The sequence below is a fragment of the Corythoichthys intestinalis genome, chromosome 14 (genome assembly GCF_030265065.1).
Source record: "Corythoichthys intestinalis isolate RoL2023-P3 chromosome 14, ASM3026506v1, whole genome shotgun sequence".
In the NCBI taxonomy this organism is placed as follows: domain Eukaryota; kingdom Metazoa; phylum Chordata; class Actinopteri; order Syngnathiformes; family Syngnathidae; genus Corythoichthys; species Corythoichthys intestinalis.
In genome coordinates, this window is record NC_080408.1 from 49,932,105 (window position 1) to 49,960,100 (window position 27,996).

A 27,996-nucleotide genomic window follows, 5' to 3' on the forward strand; every position below is an offset into this window, starting at 1 on the left:
ACACGTTTCATTGCGAACAGAAGATAAAGACTTTCTGTTAACTGGTAACAAATGGTGAGATGTCATCAAGGCAAACATTCCTTTGGCCTATTTGCCCCCTCTTACAGTAATAAAATGTAAAGACAGGAATGCACTTGCATTGATTACAAAGTTCTAAGAGGGTCTTAAACCTCTCAAGTCTTCTGGTCACAAACCAAATAATACAGTAAGTAAATGACCTAGATTGAAATACATATTGTTTTAAAGTAATGAAAGAATATATGTGAAATATCAGAAATATTTCTCTACAAAACGTATGAAGAAAACATCCTTCATATATCGTAATGTCTAGAGTCGTTTCTACAAGTTCCAAAAAAGCAATGTGTGATCGGCATGTTCATTTTTGAAAGATAACCGGAGCAAAGTAGCACAATTAACATGGTTTCTATGCAAGGGCAGGTCTATAATGTCCCACTTCTGTTTTACTTCCGCTTTACGATGCGACGTCACGGTCTAAAAATAGCATGCGTGTGGTACGCCATTATGTGTCTAATTTACTTGATTGTGTGCACCTGTGTGGGCGTGGTGAATAAATGCCCTCCTGCATGCAGTTAGTGTATGCAGCGAGTGACCAAGCAAGCTGCAGCGGCTCCTTGTCCTCCTTAAACAGTTTGTATCTACTTTTTATATTCGGTGCTTTTGCTAACTGAAAAGGTACACGACGTGTACCACTGTGAGGGTTAACTCTGCCAACAGGTTATGGGCCTAGCGATATTTTAAACAATTTAGCGACAGCGTGTTTCCACTTATGTGTAAGTGATGATAGCACATTGCTTAGCACCAGTGTTGTTAACAACGGCGTTAGAATATAACGGCGTTACCAATGGCGTTATTTTTTTCAGCAGTGAGTAATCTAATTAATTTTCTCATCTTGGCAATGTCGTTACCGTTACTGAGGCGGGAAAGGTGTGCGTTACTATGTTGGTTGATTTGATGCGAGAAAAGAGAGACGGCCTCATACTTTGCCAAGTAACTAATTACTCTTACATACAGGAAACTGAGTTACTAACGCAATTACTTTTTGGGTGAAGTAATTTGTACCTGTAATTCCTTTTTTAAAGTAAGATTAACAACACTGCTTAGCACCATCAATCAAATCAATCAATCAAAATTTATTTATATAGCCCTTTACAAAATCCGAAAGGCCCTCAAAGTGCTTTACAACAAAACATGGCTCAAGATAAATAAAAGGCAGGAAAATATTATACAATGACATTTTAGAAAATAAAATAAAACAAAGAGCGCATCGCAATAACATTCCAGCAAGTAAAACAATAAAACCGATAAAATCAAAAAAACATTTAAAAAGCCCTTAAGCTAATAAAACCAGGCTATCCTAATCTTTGTAAAAGGCGAGTCTAAAAAGGTGTGTTTTTAGCCGACACTTAGAAAGACCTACATCCGTGGTGGTGCGGATTTCGGGGGGAAGGCTGTTCCACAGCCTGGGGGCAGCAACCGCAAAGGATCGGTCTCCCCACTGTTTAAGTTTTGACCTTGGAACATCTAAAAGAAGCTGGCCGGTCGAGCGAAGAGTCCTGCCAGAGTTACGAAAAGTTAAAATTTCCGATAGATAAGATGGAGCCTGGCCATTAATAGAATTAAAAACAAACAGTAAAAGTTTGAAATCAATTCTAAAATGGACTGGAAGCCAGTGGAGTGATGATAGCATGGGGGTAATATGCTCACGTTTAGGTGTACCTGTTAAAAATCGAGCAGCAGCATTTTGAACAAGTTGCAGCCGAGAGATCGAGGACTTAGGTAGGCCAACATAAAGTGCATTGCAGTAGTCCAGCCTTGAACTTATAAAAGCGTGAATTGCTTTTTCAAGGTCATGGCGACTAAGAAAAGGCTTCACTTTGGCTAAGAGACGAAGCTGGAAAAAACTTGCTCTTACAACGGAACTAATCTGTTTTTCAAAGTTAAGCCTGCTATCGAATATCACTCCGAGATTTTTAACGTGTGTCTTAAAAATGTCAGCCGGAGCGCCAGAGTTGGGCTCAAGGGCTTTCATCATGGAAGGTGTGCCAAAAGTAATAAATTCAGTTTTGCTCTCGTTAAGGTGTAAAAAGTTTTGTGCAAGCCACTGCTTCACATCAGATATGCACCCTATCACCATGAGCGGATGAGCCGCTGTGAGGGTTAACTCTGCCAACAGTTAGAACCCAAAAAATAATATATATAATAATTTTGTGGGGCGGGGGGGGGGCTATTGTCTGAAAACACTTGAGTTTGACAAGATTGCCAAATTACAGCTTTTTTTCCTCCCAGACACACAGCTCTGATGCACAAATTATAAGAGGACATTTTTATTTGACTTCCGTGAAGTTGGTCCGCCATTTTTGAGATATTAACAATTCTTTTATACTGGAGGTCAACCAGCCTCCCATTTTGATCAAAAATGGCGTCAATCGTTTATGCTACGTTTGTGCTGTAAAAATTTTCGTTTGTGCTGCTATTATTTTTTAGATACATGTAGTCCCCGGGTTACGACGTACCAAACTGCAAGTAACAAGTATTACTTAACTTTAATTAACCATTACTAAATGTTTTTTGGACCCTTATTTTAAAGTGCGGCACACGAATCCCTTAACTAAGAAATTATAAATGCTTAAGTTTCCCCCTCTTAAACTTTATTAACCATTACTGAATGCTTTTTGGACCCTTATTGTAAAGTGTAGCACATGTCGCTTAACTAAAAAAATTATAAATGCTTAAGTTAACAAACCCTAACCCTATATAGGCCTATAAAATTTTCAATTTTACCAAACTACTAGTTACTGTCTGGTTATGTATTGATGCGTTAATGCATTCACAAATGCATTAACTAATGCATTAACTCATGTTAATTAATATATTAATAAATGTTAGATAAGGGATTAAATGAATTATTGTGATGTTACTTAAACATGAGTTATTTTCTAAAAATGCATTAACTAATGTTAATTAAGGGACCCTTATTTTAAAGTGTTACCAAACATTTTTAAAGCACAGATGAGCACAAACGTAGCATAAACTAATAGCATCATTTCGGGTCCATTTTTGCCTGGCACGGCCAGAATGTTCTCCCTGTATTTTTTAAACACCGGGAGAACATTCTGGGACCCAGCTCGTCATTGGCCTCTCGAGCACGAACAAAAGTAATCGTGCAATCACATTTGCTTATTTGTGTGACGTATTTATACGAGCAACGTCACTCTTGCACGTTGGAAGTCGTCTTCACAACAGCACAGATGGCCAACGGGAGAGCCGAGAATATGTTCCAATCCGCGGTAAATTCAGTTTTAAATGAACAAAAACACAACACAAACTTCTCCGCTCTCCTCGTATGTCTATTTCCTCACATGAGTTTTTTGTCGTTTCGCCAATGTCACATCCGCCCGTCGCTGGTTGGTCCACTCTGCTGTCTGTTTGCTGTGGCTTGCTCCCCCCTGGAAATTTGATCTGCGGAATGGTCGCCAGACTCTATCGCTGAAACAGCTGTGAGTCTGGAGTTCCAGGCAAGGTCCGTTTTGCAATAAATGGGGGACATTGTGACGTAATCACTCAAAATTAATATCACAATATTTCAAAAATCATAGCAGCACAAACAAAACTTTTTGCAGCACAAATGAACCATGAACGATTGACACCATTTTAATCAATGTGAGGAGCAGGTTGACCTCAGATTGACCTATTAAAGAATTGTTAATACCTCAAAAACGGTAGCAGCACAAACATGATTTTTTTTTTCAGCACAAACAAATAACATTTTTCTATAAATTTTCATCTAATGGGGGGCCAACTTCAGGGAGGTTTCTATTTGAACCCACTCTTTTCATTTGTGACTTCATACAGTTCAGTGAGGACACATTGCAGATACACAGTAGGCTGGTGCACAATCTCTGACCTGGTTCAGGGTCACAGACAGTGTCATCTTCTGACTCAAGGGCCAAGTGCTGTGGTTGATCCTTTCCGACTGCACATTAATGTGCATGAGACACCGTGTAGTATTATAGTAGATTACTTCCCGGTTACATAACCCAATGACTTCAAAGCGATGGCATATGTTGTGTTGTTTACACAGTCCTCCTAAAAGCAGACCAAAGAGACGCACAATATGTTATGGATGTGTTAATATGCCTGAAAGTCATTTTTAGCCCTCTGTTTTAACACTCAATTTCCTCTAAGTGACAGTTCAATCTCCGATAAGCCTCGGTTAGATTTAGGGGACAGGTCTGCCTGTAGGCTTAAAACAGGATTATTAATTTTTAGTTATGTGTGAAAGATGAAATACTGGAGGCTACCCTAAGAAGGCCAGACTGGGTGACAGATTGATTGCAGTCTTACAGTATCCCCAGGGCGCCATTTATATCATGCTCATGGGGATCTTCTATTTCTCAACTGTCATCCGATTGACTCATGGAATAATGCAAATAAGTAGTACCAGTTATTTTGATTTGTGTGTACCACTCTTTGTATGCTCTTGATACAATATTTGTGCTCTATTAACTAGTCCGTAAGTCCTGTAATCTTAGTGTTGATTTGGATATTATAACAGACAAACGTTTGAAGCCATACAGAGTGAATCGTGATATGTTGGTCAGTTTTATATTGGGTGCCATTTGAACGCAACAGTGTGGACACTAACAAAGGGGACATTTTGTGCTAAAGTTAGCCCTCAGCCTAGGGGATAATAGCTAACATGACTTTGGAAACATGATGAGAATTCTATAATTTCACAAAGTGGAAGGTCGAATCTGACCCGTCATCAATAATAATCAATAATAACAATAATCAATGATGCCAAGAGGGACAACAGATCATTTTTGTCAACATTAAAATGACGAAGAAATAACAAAAAGAAACATTTGTTTCACGTCAAACAATTATGAAGCTCACTGGCTGTCGATGATGGCGACAGATGTCCGAGCCATTTAAACTGGAAAGGACGGCAGCGAATGTCGTTCATTGGCTGCTAGCCCTCCCAGATCAAATGGATGAGACTAATTGGACTAATTTAAATTGACGGGAAAAGGACGAAAAGAGCTGCATTATTGAATGTCTGTTATAGTCAATGGCAAAAAAGTGTTAATTCTCAACATATGCTCTCTCCACTTCTGGCTCTCCTTTTTTTTTTCTCCTGAATCTCAGTTGCTCCTGGCGTGTGGCCCGCTCAGAGAAAAATCAGTCAGTGGTGCAGCAACAGACGTCTTCCCGAAGAACGAAAAAGTTCCAGTCGAAGAGAGGTCAGCGAACAGCGCGAACAAACTTGGCCGACTGGTAAGCTGAATAATATCCAGATTGCTCTCTGGTGGCAAAGTCTGGCCAATATCACGGCATGTTTTATGGAGCAAAAATAAGTGCGAAGAACAGACAATTAAATCTTTAAAATGTCTGTTTCACCTTTCCACTTATGAGATCATTAGAGGGGAAAAATTGTTCAGGTGGATGACAAAAGCGCATGACTCGGCTAGTCATTTAGAGGACGGTACTTGTTTTGTTCCCACAATGGGAAATCATGGAGGGACAAAGTAGAAAAGAACATCTGTTGTCCTCCACTGTGCTCCAGGTGTCTGATGTAACCGTAAGGCTGAGGGATATGCAGCCATATTGGATTTCTCTCCCGAGAATGCTGTGCAGTGACAGAGTGGCCACCGGCGCAGGCGCTGAAGATCGGTGTTGGAACGGAATGACTCGTGCCAGGTGGGGAACAGAGGAATCGCGTCTGTAATTCATTCATTTTATTTTGCCTCAAGCATTTTTTTTTTTCAAAGCTAAAACCTTGGTCTCCACTCTCAAATGAGATTGAGGGGGTTTGCAAGATACTTTGAACCCTTAATAATTGAAGGTGGCCCACCTTTGAACGAGTGAAAGAAGCAGCCTGCTCTATGGTGTTTCTGTTTAACATATCAGATCAAAATGACTCTTGTATAACATTGTGTCCCCTCAAGGATATACATGGGAGTCTTTTAGTCTCGTTTAATGTGTATTTGGTAAAATAACTATGCAGCCTTGTCGACCACGGTGGGTGCTTCGGGAGTATGGAGTACCAAGCCCCCTGGTGAGGGCTGTTCGGGTTTGGGCTTCCCTGCTAAAGCTGCTGCTGCCCCCGCGATCCGACCCTGGATTAAGCTGTAGAGGATGGATGGATGGATGGATGGATGGATGGATGAACATACACTGCTGGCCAAAAGTATTGGCACCCTGCAATTCTGTCAGATAATGCTCAATTTATCCCAGAAAATTATTGCAATTACAAATACTTTGGTAGTAATATCTTCATTTATTTTAATGATAAAACACAAAAGCGTATGGGGAAAAAAATAGCTCATTATCATTTTACACAAAACTTGCTTCTCTAATTTGTGCAATTAACAGCACTTACTTACCTGTGGCACATAACAGGTGGTGGCAATTACTAAATCACACTTGCAGCCAGTTAAAACGGATTAAAGTTGACTCAACCTCTGTCCTGTGTCCTTGTGTGTACCACATTGAACACAGAGAAAAGAAAGAAGACCAAAGAACTGTCTGAGGACTTGAGAAGCAAAATTGTGAGGAAGCATGGGCAATCTCAAGGCTACAAGTCCATTTCCAAAGACCTGAATGTTCCTGTGTCTAACGTGTGCAGTGTCATCAATAAGTGTGAAGCCCATCCCATGGCACCGTGGCTAACCTCCCTAGATGTGGACGGAAAAGCAAAACTGATGAGAGATTTCAACGAAAGATTGTGCGGATGGTGGATAAAGAACCTCGACTAACATCCAAACAAGTTCAAACTGTCCTGCAGTCTGAGGGTACAACAGTGTCAGCCCGTACTATCCGTCGGCGTCTGAATGAAAATGGACTCTGGGATAGGATACCCAGGAAAACCCCACTTCTGACCCAGAGACATGAAAAATCCAGGCTGGAGTTTGCCAAAAACGTTTGTTCTCTGGTCAGATGAGACCAAAGTAGAGCTTTTTGGGAAAAGGCATCAACATAGAGTTTACAGGGAAAAAAAACAAGGCCTTCAAAGAAAAGAACACGGTCCCCACAGTCAAACATGGCAGAGGTTTTGGGGTTGCTTTGCTGCCTCTGGCACTGAACTGCTTGACCGTGTGCATGGCATTATGAAGTCTGAAGACTACCAACAAATCTTGCAACATAATGTAGGGCCCAGTGTGAGCCTATGAGCTAATAAATCTTTGACCTGGGTCTCCCTCAGAGGTCATGGGTCTTCCAGCAGGACAATGACCCAAAACACACTTCAAAAAGCACTAGAAAATGGTTTGACAGAAAGCACTGGAGACATCTAAAGTGGCCGGCAATGAGTCCAGACCTGAATCCCATAGAACACTTGTGGAGAGATCTTAAAAGAAGGCACCCTTCAAATCTCAGAGACCTGGAGCAGTTGGCCTAAGAAGAATGGTCTAAAATTCCAGCAGAACATTGTAAGAAACTCATTGATGGATACCGGAAGCCGTTGTTCACAGTTATTTTGTCTAAAGGTTGTGCTACAAAGTATTAGGCTGAGGGTGCCAATACTTTTGTATGGCTCATTTTTGGAGTTTTGTGTAAAATGTTTATGATTTAATATTTTTTCATTCTCTTTTTCATTGCAAGCAAAATAAATGAAGATATTACTACCAAAGCATTTGTAATTGCAATCATTTTCTGGGAGAAATTGAGCATTATCTGACAGAATTGCGTGGGTGCCAATACTTTTGGCCAGCAGTGCACTTATGGATGAATCCTTGAATGATGAATTACTGGGGGCAGGATTCAATAAGCTTGGGCTTCTCCCGTCTGCCCTTTTCTTTTTGGGTTGAATTAATTGTAAACACATATAAATGCTGTATGGTTGTTTGGATTTGTCATGCCTGAAGGGTAACTATATATATATTTTTTTAATTATCATTGAATGTTAAATAGGAAATCACGGAAAGTTATTTAATCCAAACACCTGCAGTTCACGTACTGTGGTGCCTTGTGATATAAGTGAATAGAATAAAATAGAACAGACTTTATTTATCATTATACATAGTATAATGAGATTATAAGTAGCAAACTCCGTTTCAGTGCATCGCACAATGAATTAATGTCATACATAAATAAATAGCATACTATAAAATTGGAGGTAGAGTGTTGATGTTGAAATAAATAAATAGTTTATATAGATAGATTAATACTCTAAATAGATTGTCCATGATCATAGTAGCAGCATAGTAGCAGCAGCGACAATAATGCAACAAGTTCAATGGTTACATGTTTGCATTGAGAGAGTTGATGCCTCTGGGGAAGAAACGGTTCTTACAGTGACCAGACTTATTTAAGTTTTTCAAGATACAAGCTGTTGTTCTACTGATTTTTCCTAATTTTTCCTATTTGCTTTCATCTAAGCTTAATGCTAAAAAATGCCATCAAAGGGCTACCAAAAACCATCTGCTTCACCTGGTAATGCTATAAAGTTTGAAGCAACTGCTATTTGAACGCAAACTATGCACAAACACACGATTAGACAATACAGTATAAGAGAATCATTTACCGTGGAGCTCTAGTTTATGTCTGAATGGTTGCTATACACTGCCTCCGTGTGGTGTATTAGCACACGCCGGAAGGAGCGACAATCATGATCTCACACGGTTTCTTCTTGTCTCATTTTGTTATTACTGTTTTCATGAAGTGCAATTTTAGATTTCTATGGGTATTTTGTTCAAAACATTATTGTGTGTCATTGTCAGGTACCTCCCAGAGGTCATTGGCGACGGTCTGGCGAGCCAGATCAACAACCCTGAAGTCGAAATTGACATTACCAAGCCAGACAGGGCAATAAGGCAGCAGATAATGCAGCTGAAGATCATGACGCACCGCCTGAAGAATGCTCTAAATGGCAACGATGTAGACTTTCAGGACACCAGTGAGTACCATAGCGTCTGACATGCAACATTTTCCACAACCGGCATATAAGCCACATTTACATGCTAACATCATTATCCAGAAGCACAGCATACATCACAATGAGGAGATCCAATACAGAGAATTCTGCCTTCGCAAAAATAACTCAAAATGCATGACTGAAGATTGCTGCATTATATTGTGGATTAAGTCAATTATAGTGTGCAAAACCTTCAAACTTTTTGCCAAATGCATAATGCTGTCATCAAGTCAAATGCAGAGAAGGAACGAGTATACACTGCTGGCCAAAAGTATTGGAATCCCTGCAATTCTGTCAGGGGCAGTTTACATGGCGACTCTGCGACACAAAGACGCAATGACTGAGTTGCGCGAAAACGAAAAATTCTGAATCCTGCCTCCAAAGAGAAAGAATCCGATTGCGGGGGGGTTGAGGGGGGCTTCCTCGGCATGCATATCAAAGGCTCCTGCCGAGCGAGACCGCGCTGTTAACGTCAGCACTCGTACACGTCACATTGGGCGTGCGCAGCACTGCTACTAAACATTTAAAACAGCAAATATGGCGGAATGTCAGCTTTAATTTACTGTTTTAATAATATTTTTAAATTAAATATGTTGAACGTTTCAATTTTTGTGCCTTTTTGAACAAAGAAAAATGACATCGCTTCGAATGGGCGGGCATTTTTTTTTTCGGGCTGAGGGAGCTTGGTGGGGTCAAAGTGCATCATTCTCTGTCGCCCGGTAAATCTGCACTGCCCCCTGGGGCTTGGCATGAATACTACATCGTTTTCATGCGGAATTGCGACATTGTTCAAATGACGACGCAAATGCAAATTTGAAATTGTTCGTATTCTCAGAGAGTCACCATGTAAACGGCCCCTCGGATACTTCTCTAATTTGTGTAATTAACAGCACCTGTTACTTACCTGTGGCACATAACAGGTGGTGGCAATAACTAAATCACACTTTCAGCCAGTTAAAATGGATTAAAGTTGACTCAACCTCTGTCCTGTGTCCTTGTGTGTACCACATTGAGCATGGAGAAAAGAAAGAAGACCAAAGAACTGTCTGAGGACTTGAGAAGCAAAATTGTGATGAATCATGGGCAATCTCAAGGCTTTCCTGAAAAGAGAGAAAAATTGACGAGAGATTTCAAAGAAAGATTGTGAGGATGGTGGATAAAGAACCTCGATTAACATCCAAACAAGTTCAAGCTGTCCTGCAGTCTGAGGGAACAACAGTGTCAACCTGTACTATCTGTCGGCATCTGAATGAAAAGGGACTCTATGGTGGGATACCCAGGAAGACACCACTTCTGACCCAGAGACATAAAAAAAGCCAGGCTGGCGTTTTCAGAAACTTACCTGAGAAAGCCAAAAACATTTTGGAAGAATGTTCTCTGGTCAGATGAGACAAAAGTAGAGCTTTTTGGGAAAAGGCATCAACATAGAGTTTACAGGAAAGAAACTAGGCCTTCAATGAAAAGAACACGGTCCCCACAGTCAAACATGGCGGAGGTTCAACCAACAGGTTTTGAAGCATAATCTAGGGCCCAGTGTGAGAAAGCTGGGTCTCCCTCAGAGGTCATGGGTCTTCCAGCAGGACAATGACGCAAAACACACTTCAAAAAACACTAGAAAATGGTTTGAGAGAAAGCACTGGAGACTTCTAAAGTGTCCATCAATGAGTCCAGACCTGAATCCTGTAGAACATCTGTGGAGAGATCTGAAAATGGGAGTTTAGAAAAGGGACCCTTCAAATCTCAGAGACCTGGAGCAGTTGGCCAAAGACAAATGGTCTAAAATTCCAGCAGAGTATCGTAAGAAACTCATTGATGGATACCGGAAGCAGTTGTTCGCAGTTCTTTTGTTTAAAGGTTGTGCTACCAAGTAGGCTATTAGGCTCAGGGTGCCAATACTTTTGTCTGGCCCATTTTTGGAGTTTTGTGTAAAATGATAATGATTTGATTTTTTTTCATTCCCTTTTGTGTTTTTTCACTGCAAGCAAAATAAATGAAGATATTACCACCAAAGCATTTGTAATTGCAATCATTTTCTGGGAGAAATTGAGCATTATCTGACAGAATTGCAGGCGTGCCAATACTTTTGGTCAGCAGTGTATACTTGTTCCTTCTCTGCATTTGACCTGTTGACAACATTATGCATTTGGCAAAACGTTTGAAGGTTTTACACACTATAATTGACTTAATTCACAATATTATTGACATGCACCCACCAAGAACCGATCTATCATTTTCAGAGGTGGGTAGAGTGGCAAAAAACTTTACTCAAGTAAGAGTAGGGAAAAGAATTCTTAAGTAATGGGTAACATTTTGAGTAACTGCTTAAAATGTCAGATTTATTTATTTATTTTTTTTTTTAATAATTGTGGAACTTCATCTATATGAACCGTTATAATTATTGTTTACTGTAGCCCAGTGGTCCTCAACTGTTTTTTTCACCAAGGACATTTTTGGACGGTGTGACATGGGCCGTTTTTTCACAGACCGTGAAGTGTGGCAGAAAATGACAGGAAATGCTAAAATAACACGAAGGGGCTGAAAATGAATGAACAATATAATGAAGTCATGTGTTTATTGTTGCAGCATCTCATTGGTGAAACTGGTAACGCTACTGTTGGCATCTCTGGCAAAAGTAAAGTTAATATGTAAAATAAAGAGGAAAAAAGAATTTTAGTGTAGGCCAAAGTAGAGGAATAATATTACTCTTTCTTCTTCACAAATTTACTCGAGTAAAAGTAAAAAAAAAATACTCTAAGAAACACATTTTTCTCAAAAAGGTACTCAAGTAAATTTCACAGAGCAAATGTAACACATTACTACCCACTTCTGATCATTTTAAAAAGGTGTCACTGTTTAAAGTAAAAAAGAAACCAACAGGTTGCTACCAAAATCTTTGCTTGAATAGTGTCTATGTTAGCTCACATTCATTTTTTACTGAATTGGTTATCTAGCTCTGTCAATGGCACTGAAACCAGAGCATTCACAGCTAGTCTTTTGTGGGCATGGGTAAAACCTGGGCAAGGTAAGATAAAAACTGAGAGAGGAAGAAAATAAAAAAGAAGCCGTTATTAAAGTGACATTTTCATCACAAAAACATTACTGTGCTGAACAGAGTGAGCAACACATCTGTAAACTTTACAGTCCGAAACAGGGTGAGCAACAAGACACCATTGTCATCCCGTGTCAGTGTGGACTCTGTGTTTGAGTTCTCACAGCAGTCAGCGCCCTGCTATGTCTAAACAGAAGGTTTAGCAACTAAAGCAGTACACAGCAGACAGAAATCGAATGCGACTGACCTTCCCAACAGCACCCGCAGGACTCTTGAACACTCAACAGCAGTCCTGAGGTCCGGTCAAATAGCCTTCACGGAATACTGGCAGCCAAAAAAATCTCCATTCCTTCTTCTGTATGTGTTTGTTTGAGAGCCATAAAACGGAAAATAGCATAGATTATTGCTATTCGCCATCTATAATATTCCTGTTTTTTTCCAATAGTATTTCTACTGCGCGCCGCCCAGCCAAAACATTTAAACCTACTGACACCGTTCTTACAAGCAAACGACCAGAATGTGACACGGGCTCTCTTTCGTTTGACACCCTAAAAGTGACTTTTTGCCCCAAAATGCGTTTCTTTTCTTTTTTTTTTTTTTTAATTAAAAAAAAGACTACTTTGAATTACATTACTTTTCCTATTTTTTTCCAAGTCACATCGTTTATAAATCAAAAAACAAATAAGGACACTAAGGGGCACAAAAGTTCTATTCAGTTTTTGCTAAAAATGTATGGTTCGGCCAAAATTTGCCAAAAACATATCCATTCATTTCTAATGGCCAAAATTTCCAATTAATTTCCTGTTTGCCATTCACTTCCATTGATTTCCAACCCAGTGACCCGATATCAACAGGAAGTGACCCCCAAAATATCAACCAACAAAGAAAAACTACCAATTATACAGTTTTCTTTGAATTTGAGTTTGGTAACAATGAAATTGAAAAGACAGCTCTGCAGTCTGTCATGGGACAAATTTATCTCCACAATGTTGTTTACAACGTAACTACATCATTGGCTCTCTGACACAATGGTGCTACATAAGGTGAAGGGGGTATCAGCACCTTTTCTTGTAGATATAAAAAAATAACCAAGCCAAGGAATTATTAAATACTGTAAATGAGGCCAGTGGCGGTCCTGGCTACTTTCGCACCCTGGGCGAACCACCCCATCAGCACCCCCCCACCGACATCCACACTACCAAACCCCCGCTAACCCCCCCCCCCCCCCCCCGACATCAAACACAAGAATGTCTTACGTTTTTTACGTTATTTTATTAAATATATTATTGAACAACAATTTTGGAAGCAGGAGTTTGTGTTGTGTGGCCTGGGATCATGAGAGGTCAGTCTATCCCCCGCCCCCCTCCTTGCTTTTCCTCTGAGAGTGAGTGAGACTCGTCCTGCTCACTCACTCTGCAGTTGCGAGCAGCTGATCCCAATCCCGTCTCCCCCTGCCTTTTCTTCTGACACACACGACTCTCAGCAGCAGTTGACATGATAGTAAGGGGCGCCCTAGCGCCCACTCTATTAACTTGACGTGGAAATGAGCGGTATTAGTCTAGAAAACTAGCGGATTTTTTTTTTTTTTCTCGAGGGCGCTTGTGCGCCCCCCAATAGATTGCGCCCTGGGCGGTCGCCCACATTGCCCATAGCAAAAACTGCCTGTGAATGAGGCGGCCGATCGGAGCTGTGGCCGTAAGGTGGTTGGTGCCTGTCGTAGCGGCAATCCCTGAACCCACTGGTCGACACCAGCGGGTAAGGGATGCCGTCAAGCTGAAGAAGGAGGCCTACCGGGCCTTTTTGGCCTGTGGGACTCCAGAGGCAGCTGACAGGTATGGATGGTCAAGCGGAATGCGGCTTCGGCGGTAGCTGAGGCAAAAACTCAGACATGGGAGGAGTTCGACGAGGCCACTACTTTCGGACAGCTTTGAGGAAATTCTGGTCCACTATCCAGCGTCTCAGGAGAGGAAAGCAGTGCACCAATAACACTGTCTATAGTGGAGATAGGGTACTGCTGACCTTGACTAGGGATGCCGTGAGTCGGTGGGGAGAATATATTTGAAGACCTCCTCAATTCCACCGACACGCCTTCCTTTGAGGAAGCGGAGTCTGAGGACTCCGAGGTGGGCTCTCCTATCTCGGGGGTCAAAGTCACTGAGGTGGTTGGAAAGCGCCTCGTTGGCAGGGCCCCTGGGGTTGATGAGATCCGCCAGGAGTTACTAAAGGTTCTGAATGTTGTGGGGCTGTCCTGGCTAACATGCCTCCACAACATCGCGCGGACATTGAGGACAGTGCCTCTGGATTGGAAGACCGGGGTGGAGGGGATCGGAGGGTGTGTTCCAAATATAGAGGGATCAAACTCCTCAGCCTCTCTGGTGAAGTCTATTCAGGGGTGCTGGAGAGGAGGGTCCGTCAGGAAGTCGAATCTCGGATTCAGGAGGAGCAGTGTGGTTTTCGACCTGGCCGTGGAACAGTGGACCAGCTCTTCATCCTTGGCAGGGTCCTTGAGGGTGCATGGGAGTTCACTCAACTGGTCTACATGTGTTTTGTAGATTTGGAGAAGGCGTTCAACCATGTCCCTTGGGGAGTACTGTGGGGGTGCTTCGGTAGTACAGGTTACCGAGCCCCTTGGTAAGGGCTGGTCATTCCCTGTACGACCGGTGTCAGAGTTTCGCATTTCTGGCAGTAAATCGGATTCGTTCCCAGTGAGGATTGGTCTCCGCCTAGGTTGCCCTTTGTCACTGATTCTGTTAATAATTTTTATGGACAGAATTTCTAGTTGCAGCCGAAGCGTTGAGTGGGTCCGGTTTGGTGGCCTCAGCATTGCATCTCTGCTTTTTGCAAATGATGTGGTGCTGTTGGCTTAATCAAGCCGTGATCTCCAACTCTCACTGGAGCGGTTCGCAGCCGAGTATGAAGCGTTTGGGATGAGGATCAGCACCTCCAAATCTAAGACCATGGTCATCAGTCAAAAAAGGGTGACGTGCCCTCTCCGGGTCGGGGATTAGGTCCTGCCCCAAATGGAGGAGTTCAAGTATCTTAGGGTCTTGTTCACGAGTGAGGGTGGGAGGGAACGAGAGATCGACAGGCGGATCAGTGCAGCGTCTGCAATGATGCACCTCTCCTCTGCACCAGTCTGTTGTGGTGAAGGAGCCGAGCCAAAAGGCGAAGCTTTCGATTTACCATTCGTCTACGTTCCTACCCTCACCAATGGTCACAAGCTGTGGGTCGTGGCTGAAAGAACAGGATCCTGGATACAAGCGGCCCAAATGAGTTTCCACTGCAGAGCTCTCCCTTAGCGATAGGGTGAGGAGCTCGGTCATCGGGAAGGGGCTCAGGGTGAAGCCACTACTCCTCCACGTTGCGCGAAGCCACCTGAGGTGGCTCGGGCATCTGGTTCAGATTCCTCCTGGACACCTCCTTGGAGAGGTATTCTGGTCATGTCCCACCGGCAGGAGGCCCCTGGCCTGGGAACGCTTTGGGATCAGGCCGGAAGAGTTGGTTGAAGTAGCTGGGGCGAGGGAAGTCTGGGCTTCCTGCTAAAGCTACTTGCCTGGTACACCAGGCTCACCGCTGTTCCAGCTATTGAGTCTGGCCATCATTCACGCGGATACAATTTCCTGGGCGGAGCAAGCCACAGCAAACAGACAGCGGAGTGGACCAATCAGCGACGGGCAGACGTGACGTTAGTAAAATGGCAAGGGCAGCACGAGGGACTTGCGCGTGGAAGTAAAAGAGAGCGGAGTTTATTCGACATGGCTAGCGCGAGACAGACTGTTGTCAATGACTCATGCCGATGTGTTTTTGGTAATTTAAAACTGATTTTACCGTGGATTGGAACATATTCTCGGCTCTTCCGTTCACCATCTGTGTTGTTGAAGAGACGACTTTCGACGCGCAAGAGTGACATTGCTCGTGAAGAACATGTCACGCAAATAAACGAATCTGATTTGTCGATTGATTTTGTACCTGCTCGAAAGGCAGTTAATGGGATGGTTCTCAGACTATTTCTCTCAGTGTTTGAAAAATACAGGGAGAATAGTCTGGCAGAGCCAGGCAAAAAGCTACTGCCCCCGTGACCCGACCCGTGATTAAGAAGTAGATAATGATTGGATGGATAATCGGTTTTTGGCCTAAGGTTTTCACAAGCCTACAGTTGACGGAAAACAAGGGTGCCCTGATCAATGTAAAATGACGTCCCGGTAACACTTTAGATTAAGGTCCTAGTAATAAGCAATAATAAGAGTTAATAAGAATTAATAAGTGTTAATAAGACTAGAACGTTACCGATGTCCCTAAACAATGGTCTAGATGTCCGAGATGTTTCCTCAGATGTACAAACATTAGGCCTATGCAAATATCAAATGATTACAGGTTTCCACGTTCCACCAGGCTCATGTTGTGATCTTCCGTCCACAGGTGATGATTCCAGCGGTTCTGGAAGTGGCGAAATTTGCAACGACGAGGTGTGTTCCCGGGGCCCTCACTTTCGCAGCTCCATGACCGAACGACCCGTTTACCCTTACCTTCCTGAAAACAAGAAGGTGGTGAAAGACTCAGTCAGTCAGAACCTACCCTGCATCGTCACCTATTTGATTTCGCTGCTCGTATTGCTGCTGCGGCTGCGGTAATGGGCATCGAAGAGCGAGGCCAGCTGGAACTGTGGTTGGGACTGGGTTCGGGCTCAATGAGGGTTCTAAAAGGAGGGGGAGGAGACAAGCGGTTTGGGTGTTAGTTACTCTGCCAAAAACTACACTTCATATAAAGAACTTGGACAAACTTTCTTATGGGTTCGGATGAGAAGAAAAATGGGATTACAAGTATACATGCGCTCTTGTCTTTACGCTCTTGCTATAATATAACACTATTAGAGCTGATTGTGTTATATTTTAATGTTTTTGGTGTTTTGAGTTATTGGAGATCTGGCGTGTACCGACAAGACGTGTAACACTAACACTCTATAAGGAGAGGAAGACACTCTCATTAATGCATTTCTTAGTCCTCCTTCAATGGCAGAGTACTTTGATAGTATTATTTATTTGTCAATAACCTACTATAGTTCCCAGAGTGGTTTAATCACGCCCTAATGTCAAACAATAGACGCAGCAAGGCTCGATATCAGCACTTTTCCAAACATGCCAGAAGTACAAATAGCTATGATTAATACTGGCATGATCATTCAAAGAGGGAGAAACTGGATCTCAGCGCCCGTGATCTCTTTAAAGACCCCCACCCTTGGGTCAGGTCTCAAATGACGGCAAAATGCTGCCCCCCGTCCAAACAGATTTTGTAGGTCAGAATTTTGACGATCAGAGCAGAAGCAGGTGCACTGTGGTCATGTTGCTGCAGGGCACAACTCCAAAGTGCATCCAAAGACGAAGACCCATTCTAACCGTATTTTCACCTTTTCACACACCCATTTGCCATTGTGTCATTCAATCTAAATAGCAACCAAAAATATAGTCTAGTTTGTAATTTCATTGATTTGAAGTAATTATTTTTTCACATGTCCTCAAAAGTCTCTGCCAATTCCCCTCATTCCTCAATTCATATGGCCTGGACTCCATCCTTTGTTCTTTTATCTCTTACAATTGAGGCAATGCACGTCACTGTGTGTCAGATTTTATTGGGAACACAGTGTTAGGGTAGGATGGCCTGTCTTGTTCCATAAATGTGCAGCATATTCAGCAAGTTCGGGAGAGTTCTTTAATGTTGGTGAATTCTAAAAAAGTTAGTCCTAAACTGCACCTCTGTGCAGTTAGCCCCCAATCACCTGCAAATTTTTAGAAAAATTGTCATAGGTTTGTGCTCGTTTGGCCTGAAAAAAATGTTCAGTTTGTGCTGCTATTGCTTTTGAGATAGTAATAATTCTTTTATAGGTCAATCAGAGGTCAACCAGCCCCCGATTTTGTTTTGTTTTTTAATAAAAATGGTGTCAGGTGTATGTTTGTGCTGTACAAATTTTCGTTTGTGCTGCTATCGTTTTTGAGATATTAATTTCGAGTGATGACATCACTCAGCCCCTCATTTGTTGCAAGATGGACCTGAAATGGTGCCATTCGTTTATGCTACATTTGTGTTGTAAAAATTTTGTTTGTGCAATCGTTTTATTGATATTAATTTTGAGTGATGGCGTCAATTGCAGCGACTCCGTCGCACCTGACAAGACATACCAACTCTCTCAAGTTAGTTATTATTTAGTAGTTAGTTAGTAGTTTAAAGAGGGGTGCAAGAGCAGAGACTGCTTTTTTTTCAGCATTGTCTGTGTTTTCCGCCATATCTTAATATCGAAAAATGACAGCAGCACAATTGAAATTTTTACAGCACAAACATAGCACAAATATTTGACTCCATTTTTAGCCATTTTTAATCAAAATGGAAGGCTGAATGACCTCCGATTGACCTATAAAAGAACTGTTAATATCTCAAAAGCGATAGCAGCACAAATGAGCACAAACGAATGACATTATTTTTCTATATATCTGAAGGGTTTTTTTCCTCTTTTTTTTTTACACTAATACATCATCCCGCCCCCACGTGTCTCAAGTCAAGTCACATTTATTTATATAGCCCTTTATTGCAACAGTCTCAAAGGGCATCAGGCCCACAGTTGACGAAAATTATGACATCCCACATCCAAACCTCTCAGAGAAGGAAAAACTCAAAATCCAACCTTCGGGACCTTGAGAAGGGACCACAGAAGGGGGGAATTCCCCATTCAGGATGTTCAGGCTACAGTGGCTGCCAAATGGGCAACATTTATTAAAGGACTTGATACCAATCCCTGACAAGTAAATTATGCACCCCCCCAAGGAGTCTGCAAGGTAGCAGCAAATTTCTATGTTTGTCTTAACGAAGCTCCTCAGCTTACTTCAACCAAGGTTCAACAGTGGTGGATGAAGTACTCACTTTTTTACTTTTACTTAATTACTTTTACTTAGGTAAAAGTACAGCTACAGGGGCAAAAAATTACTTTAGTAAAAGTACAAGTATCAAAGAAAAAAATACTTTCTCCCGATGCAAAAATGTGATATATGAAATCTGAGCCAATATGCAAAGAAAGAACCAGATAATTCATTGACCGCTCAATTTTATTTAAAACTGTGCAGAATGGAAAAAATATACAAGCAATAAAATTGACTGCACTGTAAACGCAAGCTTAACATGCTCAAAACTTAGCTTAATGACAAGCAACGGTCAGGTGCATACTAGAGCAGTGTTTTTCAAACTTTCTGAGTCACGGAACATTTTCACATTGGAAAAAATCTCACGGTACACCACAAACCAAAAATGTTCCAAAATTACTTTCTGTTCAGTAGATTTAAATATAAAATAACTTCCCAATAGTTACTCTTACTCAGTGTGAAACCTGAGCCTGTTAAGATGAACACAAAACCGATATACAGTCAGGAATTGAAGAAAGACACACACAAAGCTCTTCTTCAACACCTCTTAGTCTCTCTTTGTTTTTAACTTTTATAGCAGTTAGACTTGAATAGCTCAGAATTATCATACAAGGGGACCTTAGGCGAACAAAAAATAAACAAAAAATAATCCATTGACTTGTTTTGAAGCGACGGGTGTTTCGTTTGGAGATGACGTTTAAGCTTGCTTGGCACCATGGTGCTGTTGGATAGCTGCTCGTGTGGCGTTCAAGAACTGCTCGGATTTCTAACCATCAGCCACCTTACTGTCCTGGACAATGTGTTGGAATAAAACACGGGGGGGGATTGACGATCGTCACATATGGGTAAAATTGAAAGGACACTTTCGTGTACTGTACATCGACACTTGACATGACCAATCAAATAATTTACAGTAGACGTTCTGGGGTCCACATTGTCGTGGACAGCTAGGTGGCTGATGGCAAGAAATTCGAGCAGTTCTTGAACATGAAACGAGCCATACCTCCCTCATCTGCACACTACCGAAAACTTCTCACCACTCCTTTCTTCTTACTGCAACTCCGCCCGACAACGTGGAGAAAAAAAAATTCTCACGGCACATCTTACGATCTCCCACGGCACATTAGTTTGTCGCAGCACAGAGAAAAACTCCCATTCCATCCCAATCCCAAGGTTGAGTCAAAAAGTAAATCCCATCCCGTCCCGTTCCCAGTCAAAATGACTCCCACTCCTGTTTTTTCTTTTTCTGTTTTTTTGTTGTTAAACACCTTTAATTTGGTCATCAGGAAAGTCACTGGATTTTTTTTAGATTATGTACTGTGTTTAATGCAGTTTAAAATCAAATTGACACTACTCATCCCCGAGTCCCTACTACTAGACCCATAAATTTTTTGACACGCCATTTATTTTGGAGTGGCACCCTGCCATTTCAATCTCAAAAAATTTTCTTATAACTTGGACCTTCCTCCTCCAGTTTAACTGATGGGCAGTATTTCCGATTTTTGTCTTTTGTTCTCTATTCAGGTTTTCACCTCAACTGTTCGCCATGTTGAGTCCGCACAAATATAGTAGCCGGAAGTCAAAGCATTGGGAACTTAGGATATTGGAATGTGTAGTTCTTTTGATGTGCCAACGCAATTCGAGACAGTGTTGGCCAATAAAAATACAACTACAAAACTGGATGCTTCAGTCTTCTAGGTTTTTTTAACCCAAGTGAAAATTATAACCTATTTAGGTGTTCCCGCTCCCGTTGATTATTAGTCCTGTCCTGTGACCCGCTGTATTTCCCGAAATAATTCGTGCTCTAGTCTTGTGCAAACCCCTACCTACTGTACAAGAGTGTGCAGAACCCAACCATCTGAAGGTGCGCTGCTCGCTGTTGGTCACTATCTTTTTCACCTGCCTAATCTTGCTTGTATATCTCATATTGCACTAGAGGTAGTGCTCAATTATGGTACAGCTGCACGGGGCTTATCGATTAAAACGGAAAGAGCAATTCAAAATGAGGAAAAAAAAACAACAAACAAAAGTAACGAGTAAATCAGGCAACAATTTGAAAAGTAGTGGAGTAAAATTACAGATACGTGCTGCGAAATTTAGTCAAGTTAAAGTAAAAAGTACCACTTCATATTTGTACTCAAGTAAAGTACAAATGCACAAAAATGTACTTAAGCACAGTAACGAACTACTTTTATGTCATTACATGTAGGGCTGCAGCTATCAATTATTATAGTAGTCGATTAATCGATGAACTGGTTAGTTCGAATAATCGAGTAATCGGATAAGGAACATGAAAAATTAAAATACCTAAGCTCAGCCGCAAACAGTATAAAAAGTAAATAAATGAGGATCTATGTACAACAAAAGAATAATTGGCTAACTTGCATAGCAAAATTCCGCTAGCTTAAATGCTATTAAATGCTAACGTTACTTTTTACAGTGCTCTTAACAAATGTCTCAGACACATATTCCCACAAAAAACGCTAAATATACCTATAAACTAAATTGCCAATGCATTAAAAAAAAACTTTAGCTCAAACAAAAGCTAATGTTGTTCTTAACAGTGAGCAGCTGGATTCACCCATGTGAATGAGGCAGACAAGACGGCAGTGTATCCACCCAAGTCATTAAAAATAAATGAGAACACTTTCAAAGTAAACCATTACAATGCCACTTTAATGAAACGAATACTCGAAGCAGCAAAATTTAATTTGAATCTTTTTTTTCTAATCGATTGCTCGAGTTTATCGAATTATCTTTGCAGCACTAATTACATGCCGCCAATTGGCTTCAAGCTGGCACCAATGCGCTACACTTGTCCTAACCAGTCTCCTTACTTAAACTTTTCCACGGCCCCATGATGGTGGCAAAACACTATTGTTTGCCTGAATGAAGCTCCTCAACTCACAATATAAGTTCTTGGCACCAAAAAGCTTTATTAATTATTTTTAATCAAATGGCGCCACATAGGTTGCCCCAACTCCAACTAACAACTACCCTTTGCCACCCTGCAAAAATTGCAAATATGGGGCGATTCATTCATTCATTTTCCAAGCCGATTATCCTCATGAGGGTCACGGGGGTGCTGGAGCCAATCCCAGCTAACTACTATACGACAGTTCACTGTATTGTAATAGGTGTACTGATGATATGCTTTGCTGAAATATGGAACAGATGAGACGGAGGATGCTTTTAATTTTTTCTAACTGCACCATTACTTCAATAGCACACTGGGACAATCAACTATAAAGCAGACATGAAACAAGACATCGTGGAAATTTGTTATTGACAGATTATTTATTTGATGTGACAATGCTTCATGCCAATATATGTTCAATATATTTCTTTCCCTTTTAAAGGATAGGTAGGTGCAAAGAATGTGCATTTGTGGGACGAGTGGCATACAGTGTTGCCATTTTCATTGAGTCTTGTTTTAAAAATATTGGCATAAATTAATTTGATAAACTAGGCACCACCATACTGTGTGGAAGAACAATATAAAGAACTCCATACTGTATTTTCCCACACCAAAATAAAGTATGTTACTACTTTAGATCATTAATAGTCAAATGTTATCCTGAGCCTATAACAGTCTACACTCTCATTTTTTTACTTTTTTGTCACTCACAAGGCCACAAGCTCATAGATACTAAAGTGTAGAAATGCATATTTGTATTGTTTAAATTAGGGGTGTGAATATATGTCAGAAAATGATACAGTAGATCGCGATACTTTGAAGCCCAAAAGATTATCGATATGCTCCCGCTAAGAATTGATATATTGTTTTAAAAAGGTGTCACTGTTTTAAAACAAAACAAAAAAAGAACCAACAGGTAGCTACCAAAATACATTACATTAGAATAGGGTCCATGTTAGCTCATTGGCTGCCGTATATAGACTGGATTGGAATTCTAGCGCCATCAATGGCACTGAAACCAGAGCATTCACAGTCTTTTTTTGGGCATTTACAGGTCACTTCCTGTTAATTTTAGGGCATTTAAAGGTTCCTTCCTGTTGGTTTTTTTTTTATTATTATTTAACAACACAACAACAATTCACTAGAATAAGGCAGACATAGCAGCAACAACAAAAATTACAAATATTAACACAAAATAATAATAATGCGAAGTACAATATGCCAAGGGGTTTAAAAAAAAATAATATTTCAACAAAAACATAAATTTGGAACACAAATACAGTGGTGCGTCTACTTACAAAATGAATTGGGTCTGGAAGTACTTTCGTAACTTGAAAATTCTGTAAGTAGAGACGCGTTTTCCACATAAATGTTCCGTTCTAAGCCCTCAAAAATTCAGACTTAAATATTATATAATGCAAGTATGTTACATACAGTAAACTGGAGCTGCGAGTACTAGCCATACTGTAGTTTTGCCTTTCGTATCCTGAAATTTGTATTGTAAAATTATGTATAGACGTTCATAAATAGAGGTACCACTGTGCAATGTTTTTAGAGCCTTTGATGCCGATGTACTTGGACTCCATTGACGCATATGGATGTCAATGCCATTGACGGTCACGGACGTCCAAATTTCCCATTTAGCATCAATGGCATTTACTTTGTTTATTGCCATTGATGGCCATGTTTGTCGATTCTATTGATACCAATGTACTTGGATTCCATTGATGCAATTTTAAGTCTTAATGCCATTGATGGCCATGGACATTCAAATTACCCATTCATTTTCAATGGCAAAAGAAAAATGTCCCAGATCAACAGGGAATGAACAGAAATGACTAGGACAGGCCCTCTAAATGTCCCCAAATGACCTGATATGACCTGGACACGTCCCCCAAATGTTCCCAAATAATCTGATTTAAGCAGGTCAAGTGTCCCAAATGATCTGAAATTGTCCCATACTTGGGCTGGGCTAAGATCTGTATCCCCACACAGAAAAGCCCTAGTTTTGACTTTGATAAAGATTTAATATAGAGAGCCATATCTTTTTTTAAATGAAATAAAGTGAGGTTGTTATTTGGATATTTTGCACTAATGAATAAAATAAAAAAGCCAAAAATCCGATTCCTGTTGATTTAATGCCAGCAATATGAAGCAATTATCAGAGAATCCCAAAATTTGAAAAATAAGGTCCTAATGAAACCTTTTCTTCAAATTTGTAAAATGAAAAGTCAAAAGAAATATGTGTAATAAGCGCTCAGATATCTATAACCCTTGCTATATCCTGTTTGTTTTTTTCATGGAAACTGCAGATTCATGTGTTGACTTGCATCCATCATTTTTTTTTTTTTCAAAAAGAAATGTCAAAACTCTGAACTAGTCTCAAAATCATGAAATTTTAAGTGTATCAAATGTGCTACATACAGAAATATTGGGTTAAGTCACCTCCTATTTATTTGGGGAATTTCTTGAGTCACTTCCTTTTTAATCACACAAAATCAAAAGGAAGTGACCTGCAATTGTCCCAAAATGAAAAGGAAGTGATCTAAAATCAGGAGGAAATGACATGAAATGCCTCAAAATTAATTCATTGCCCGGCATTGGTTGCCACTGACGGCCATAGATGTCCAATCTGTTTGAACTGGGAGTGATAGCAGCGAATGAATGTATTCGCTGCCAATCCTCCCAGTTCAAACAGATTGCACATCTACTAGTGATAAATACATTCAAATTCACAGCAGAAGAATAGAAAGTGCTTGTTTTCCGGTTTATTACTTGTTTTGTAGATTATCCTAGAATGATCTCCTGACCCATGTATCGGTAATTTTTGCATCACCATATCATGAGATCATCACCATCATGAGCCTTGTATCCCAAATCGTATCATATTGTAAGGTACCCAGAGGTTCCCTCCCCTAGTTTAAATAAATGCCATCAGGAAGCATTGTCTTAACAGACCAAAAAAAAACAACAACAAAAGTAAACTTTTAGGGTCATTTTTAGGATAAATTAATAATAAAGCAATTGTGTCTATGTTACTGCAGATCCGTGTTAATATGTCGGGAATTCTGTCCAACTTTCCCAAGCTCGTTTAAATTTTAGCTAATGCAACAGAATGTGTTGCCAGTGTGTTGTGCTGCACAGATGTGTGTATGTGTATGTTGGCATTTTTAAATCACTTCTACCTTCGACTGCCTTTGTCACTTTGTTCCAATGTGGAGGTCAAGTTTGTCATTTAAAAAAAATGTGAGGATCACGTTCCAAAACAAATGAAAAGGAACGCCGTAGGGGTGTAAATTTTCATAGTCCTTCAAAAGACTCAGAAACAGAATGTGAAATTACACATTTGTCCTTATAATGAATGCGAAGGGACTCCAGCTGTGATGGTGACATTCCAATTCAAATACCACTTCCATCCATCGTTACACTTAGAACTTCACAGCTTGAGCACTCAATTTTTTTTTCACCTGCTTTACTTCCTTTCTCGTTTTTAATTCTAGTCAAAGCCCCTACCCCTTTTTTGTTCAATGAATGAATGAATAAACCTGCACTTTTTAGGAGGCCAACAAGTGTCGTCTGCACAAAGACAAGGGGTGATCAATATGCAAAGTCAACACCCTCCCGAAGTGACTATTGATATGAGGATGTGTGAACTGTATGCAAATGAGCGTGGACTGTTAAAGGGGAAGTTCAGAATTTTTGACATTAGGCTTAATATTCATGTTAGCAGGGTTTTAATTAGTGTTGCACTGATACCATTTTTTGGCCCCAATACCAATACACGGCCGTGCAGTATCGGCCGATACCATGCCGATATCACTTTGTCTGAAATTTGTGTATTATATATGTATATATATATGTGTGTGTGTGTGTGTGTGCATAAATATACATGTGTGTGTATATATATATGTGTGTATACAGTGGGGAGAACAAGTATTTGATACACTACCAATGTTTTATGGCGGAAAACACTCAGGTGACTTGAAGTTCCGCTCTGAGACCCACAATTTGGCCAAATTTCAAAATTATCCAATATGCATGTGTGATACATCATTGGAAAGCTTAAAATCTCCATTTTCTGGTGGAAAAAAAATTTGAACAGGAGGGCAATTTGAAAAAAAATAAATAAATAAACAGCAAAACCCTAAATGGAGGTGAGAGCACGCGAGAGCATAATTAAAAATGTTATGATTTTAACGAGATATTATCGCGTACTTACCTCTTTTCGATCCAAAAACTCCATGTAGCATGTATCACAGAGTGTCATGCGAATGGCCACAGCCAGAAACTCCAACAAACACCACAGGTGAAATAGAACGCTTTCTTTGTAGTACCCTAGAAGTAGTACACAAACTATCCAGCATGCGTGTCTACTGCCATTATGGAGAAAACTTGGAAGCATGACACATTTGGACCCAAACGGCTGCTTTTGGATGGGGAAAAACTAAAAGAGATCCTCAGCACCCCTTGCTGTGAGTGACTTTCAGCGCCATACTGTTCAGGCTCTCGAGTGGCTAAGCTAGCGTGAGGCAATGGTACATATTAGCATGCCAATAAAAAGCAACATATGCATGCATAAAATTCACCGATGACTATGTACTCAGTAGCGTTGGCTATGTTTTCAGGAAAAACATACTGAAACTTACCATTGCATGTCAATAATTGAACAGCAACATTTGTAATCCAGAAGCTCTGCAGGTTTTATTGTTCTTTGGTCTTCTTAGGGAATTTGTGGAAACTTTCTTTTGCCCATTTCTTTTGTCGGTTTCCATAGCATCTAAATGCACATCTCACCATGTTGCATGTTTTCGAGGAAGGTGGGAAGTTGGATTTTCCAACCTCCGACATAGAAGCATATCATTGGAACGTAACTCAAACTGGGAGATCCTAGTCGAAACAAAAGTACCCACACATCACGAGTTGCTTCAATCTGACGTCACGCGACAAAATGGCGCTGCCTGTCGAAAAAGCAGACTGTCAATAGTAAAACTAAAGAAGGCAGTTTACAGTGTGTGCTAATTACCTTAGCTGTTGTTTTTTCCTCCACTATTTGCTCACTTCCGAGAAGTTAGGTCAAAATGTCTTTTGATGGCCAAAATAAAAAACAACTTGACGCGATCAGCCATCAGTGCTGTTTGCATTCGCTCGGAATGCTATGAGGTCACAACTGGTACTATCCGAGTGGGATAAGACTGACTTCCTACCTTCCTGAAATGCAGCATAAGCATGAGTGGCCGAGCACTCCTCTCTATTGTGGGCGCATTTTTGAAAAAATAGTCCCGCAGAATGAAATGAATTACGGCCGTTTAGTGTGTGACATTGTTTTGGCCACATGGGTATTTCAAACAATGATCTGCATTTCGAATTTATTTGACTATCTTGGATCTTTTAATATCGTTTTATATTGGCATGCTGAGATTGTACCATTGACTCTCACGAGCTTAGCCACTCTGGAGCCCTGAAACTGAGAAATACCTGATAAACTGCACGGAATTTGTTGACATCAACTCTACAGACCAAATAAACCCCCGTTAACTCAAAGATTAAGCCTAAAATCAAACATTCTGAACTTCCCCTTTAATGTCTATATGGTTAAAACACAAACTGAGAGTAAGGTTTGTGCTTTCATGCTGATCTCCAATCAATTGCCATACATGCCCCGCTCAAGTTCAAATTTGAGAAATATCAACAACATGTTTGGCTTCCTTATTTTTTTTAAGCTAGCTTTTTGTTCGGTTGTTGATGGAAATCTGTGGTCGGGAGAAATGTTGGAAAGAGGTTGAAAAACAACAATTCAGATGTCTTGTTTGCTGTTGTATCTAAAATCTTCAAAATTGTCAGTTATAAACATAAGATTTTCAATTTGTTTGTGTCCTGTTTCTTTCAAGTCAATCTGCCACAAGTGTGGGTAAACCATTATGCTCATGGGATATATAAAATGGACATATCATCCAGATCAGACTACAATCGACCAATTTCAGGACAGAACAGATCGTTTCATAATCTTAACCAAAATAAAAAACAATGTCAAATTTTCATCATTAAACTAATTCTCAAGTTTTTTTTGTTACTCCAAACGATCAATTATTAAATTTAAAAAAAAATGTTAAATGAGATTATAAAATTGTGCAATTTTTCTAACTTTTTTTTTTTTTTAACTTAACCTGTTCAGCTGCTTAGATATGGAGAG

At 40.5% G+C, this 27,996-nt stretch overlaps 1 protein-coding gene across 1 annotated transcript in view; it reads left to right on the top strand.

Moving 5' to 3' along the window:
* gpc1b (glypican 1b) overlaps positions 1-27,731 on the top strand; it is a 225,226-nt gene extending 197,495 nt beyond the window's left edge. The window contains exons 7-10 of the mRNA XM_057858322.1: positions 5,170-5,298; positions 5,588-5,721; positions 8,742-8,917; positions 16,404-27,731. Coding sequence (XP_057714305.1) covers positions 5,170-5,298; positions 5,588-5,721; positions 8,742-8,917; positions 16,404-16,615 — 651 coding nt within the window. The 3' untranslated portion in view covers positions 16,616-27,731. The remainder of the gene's footprint in view (positions 1-5,169; positions 5,299-5,587; positions 5,722-8,741; positions 8,918-16,403) is intronic.
* The last annotated feature ends 265 nt before the right edge of the window (positions 27,732-27,996 follow it).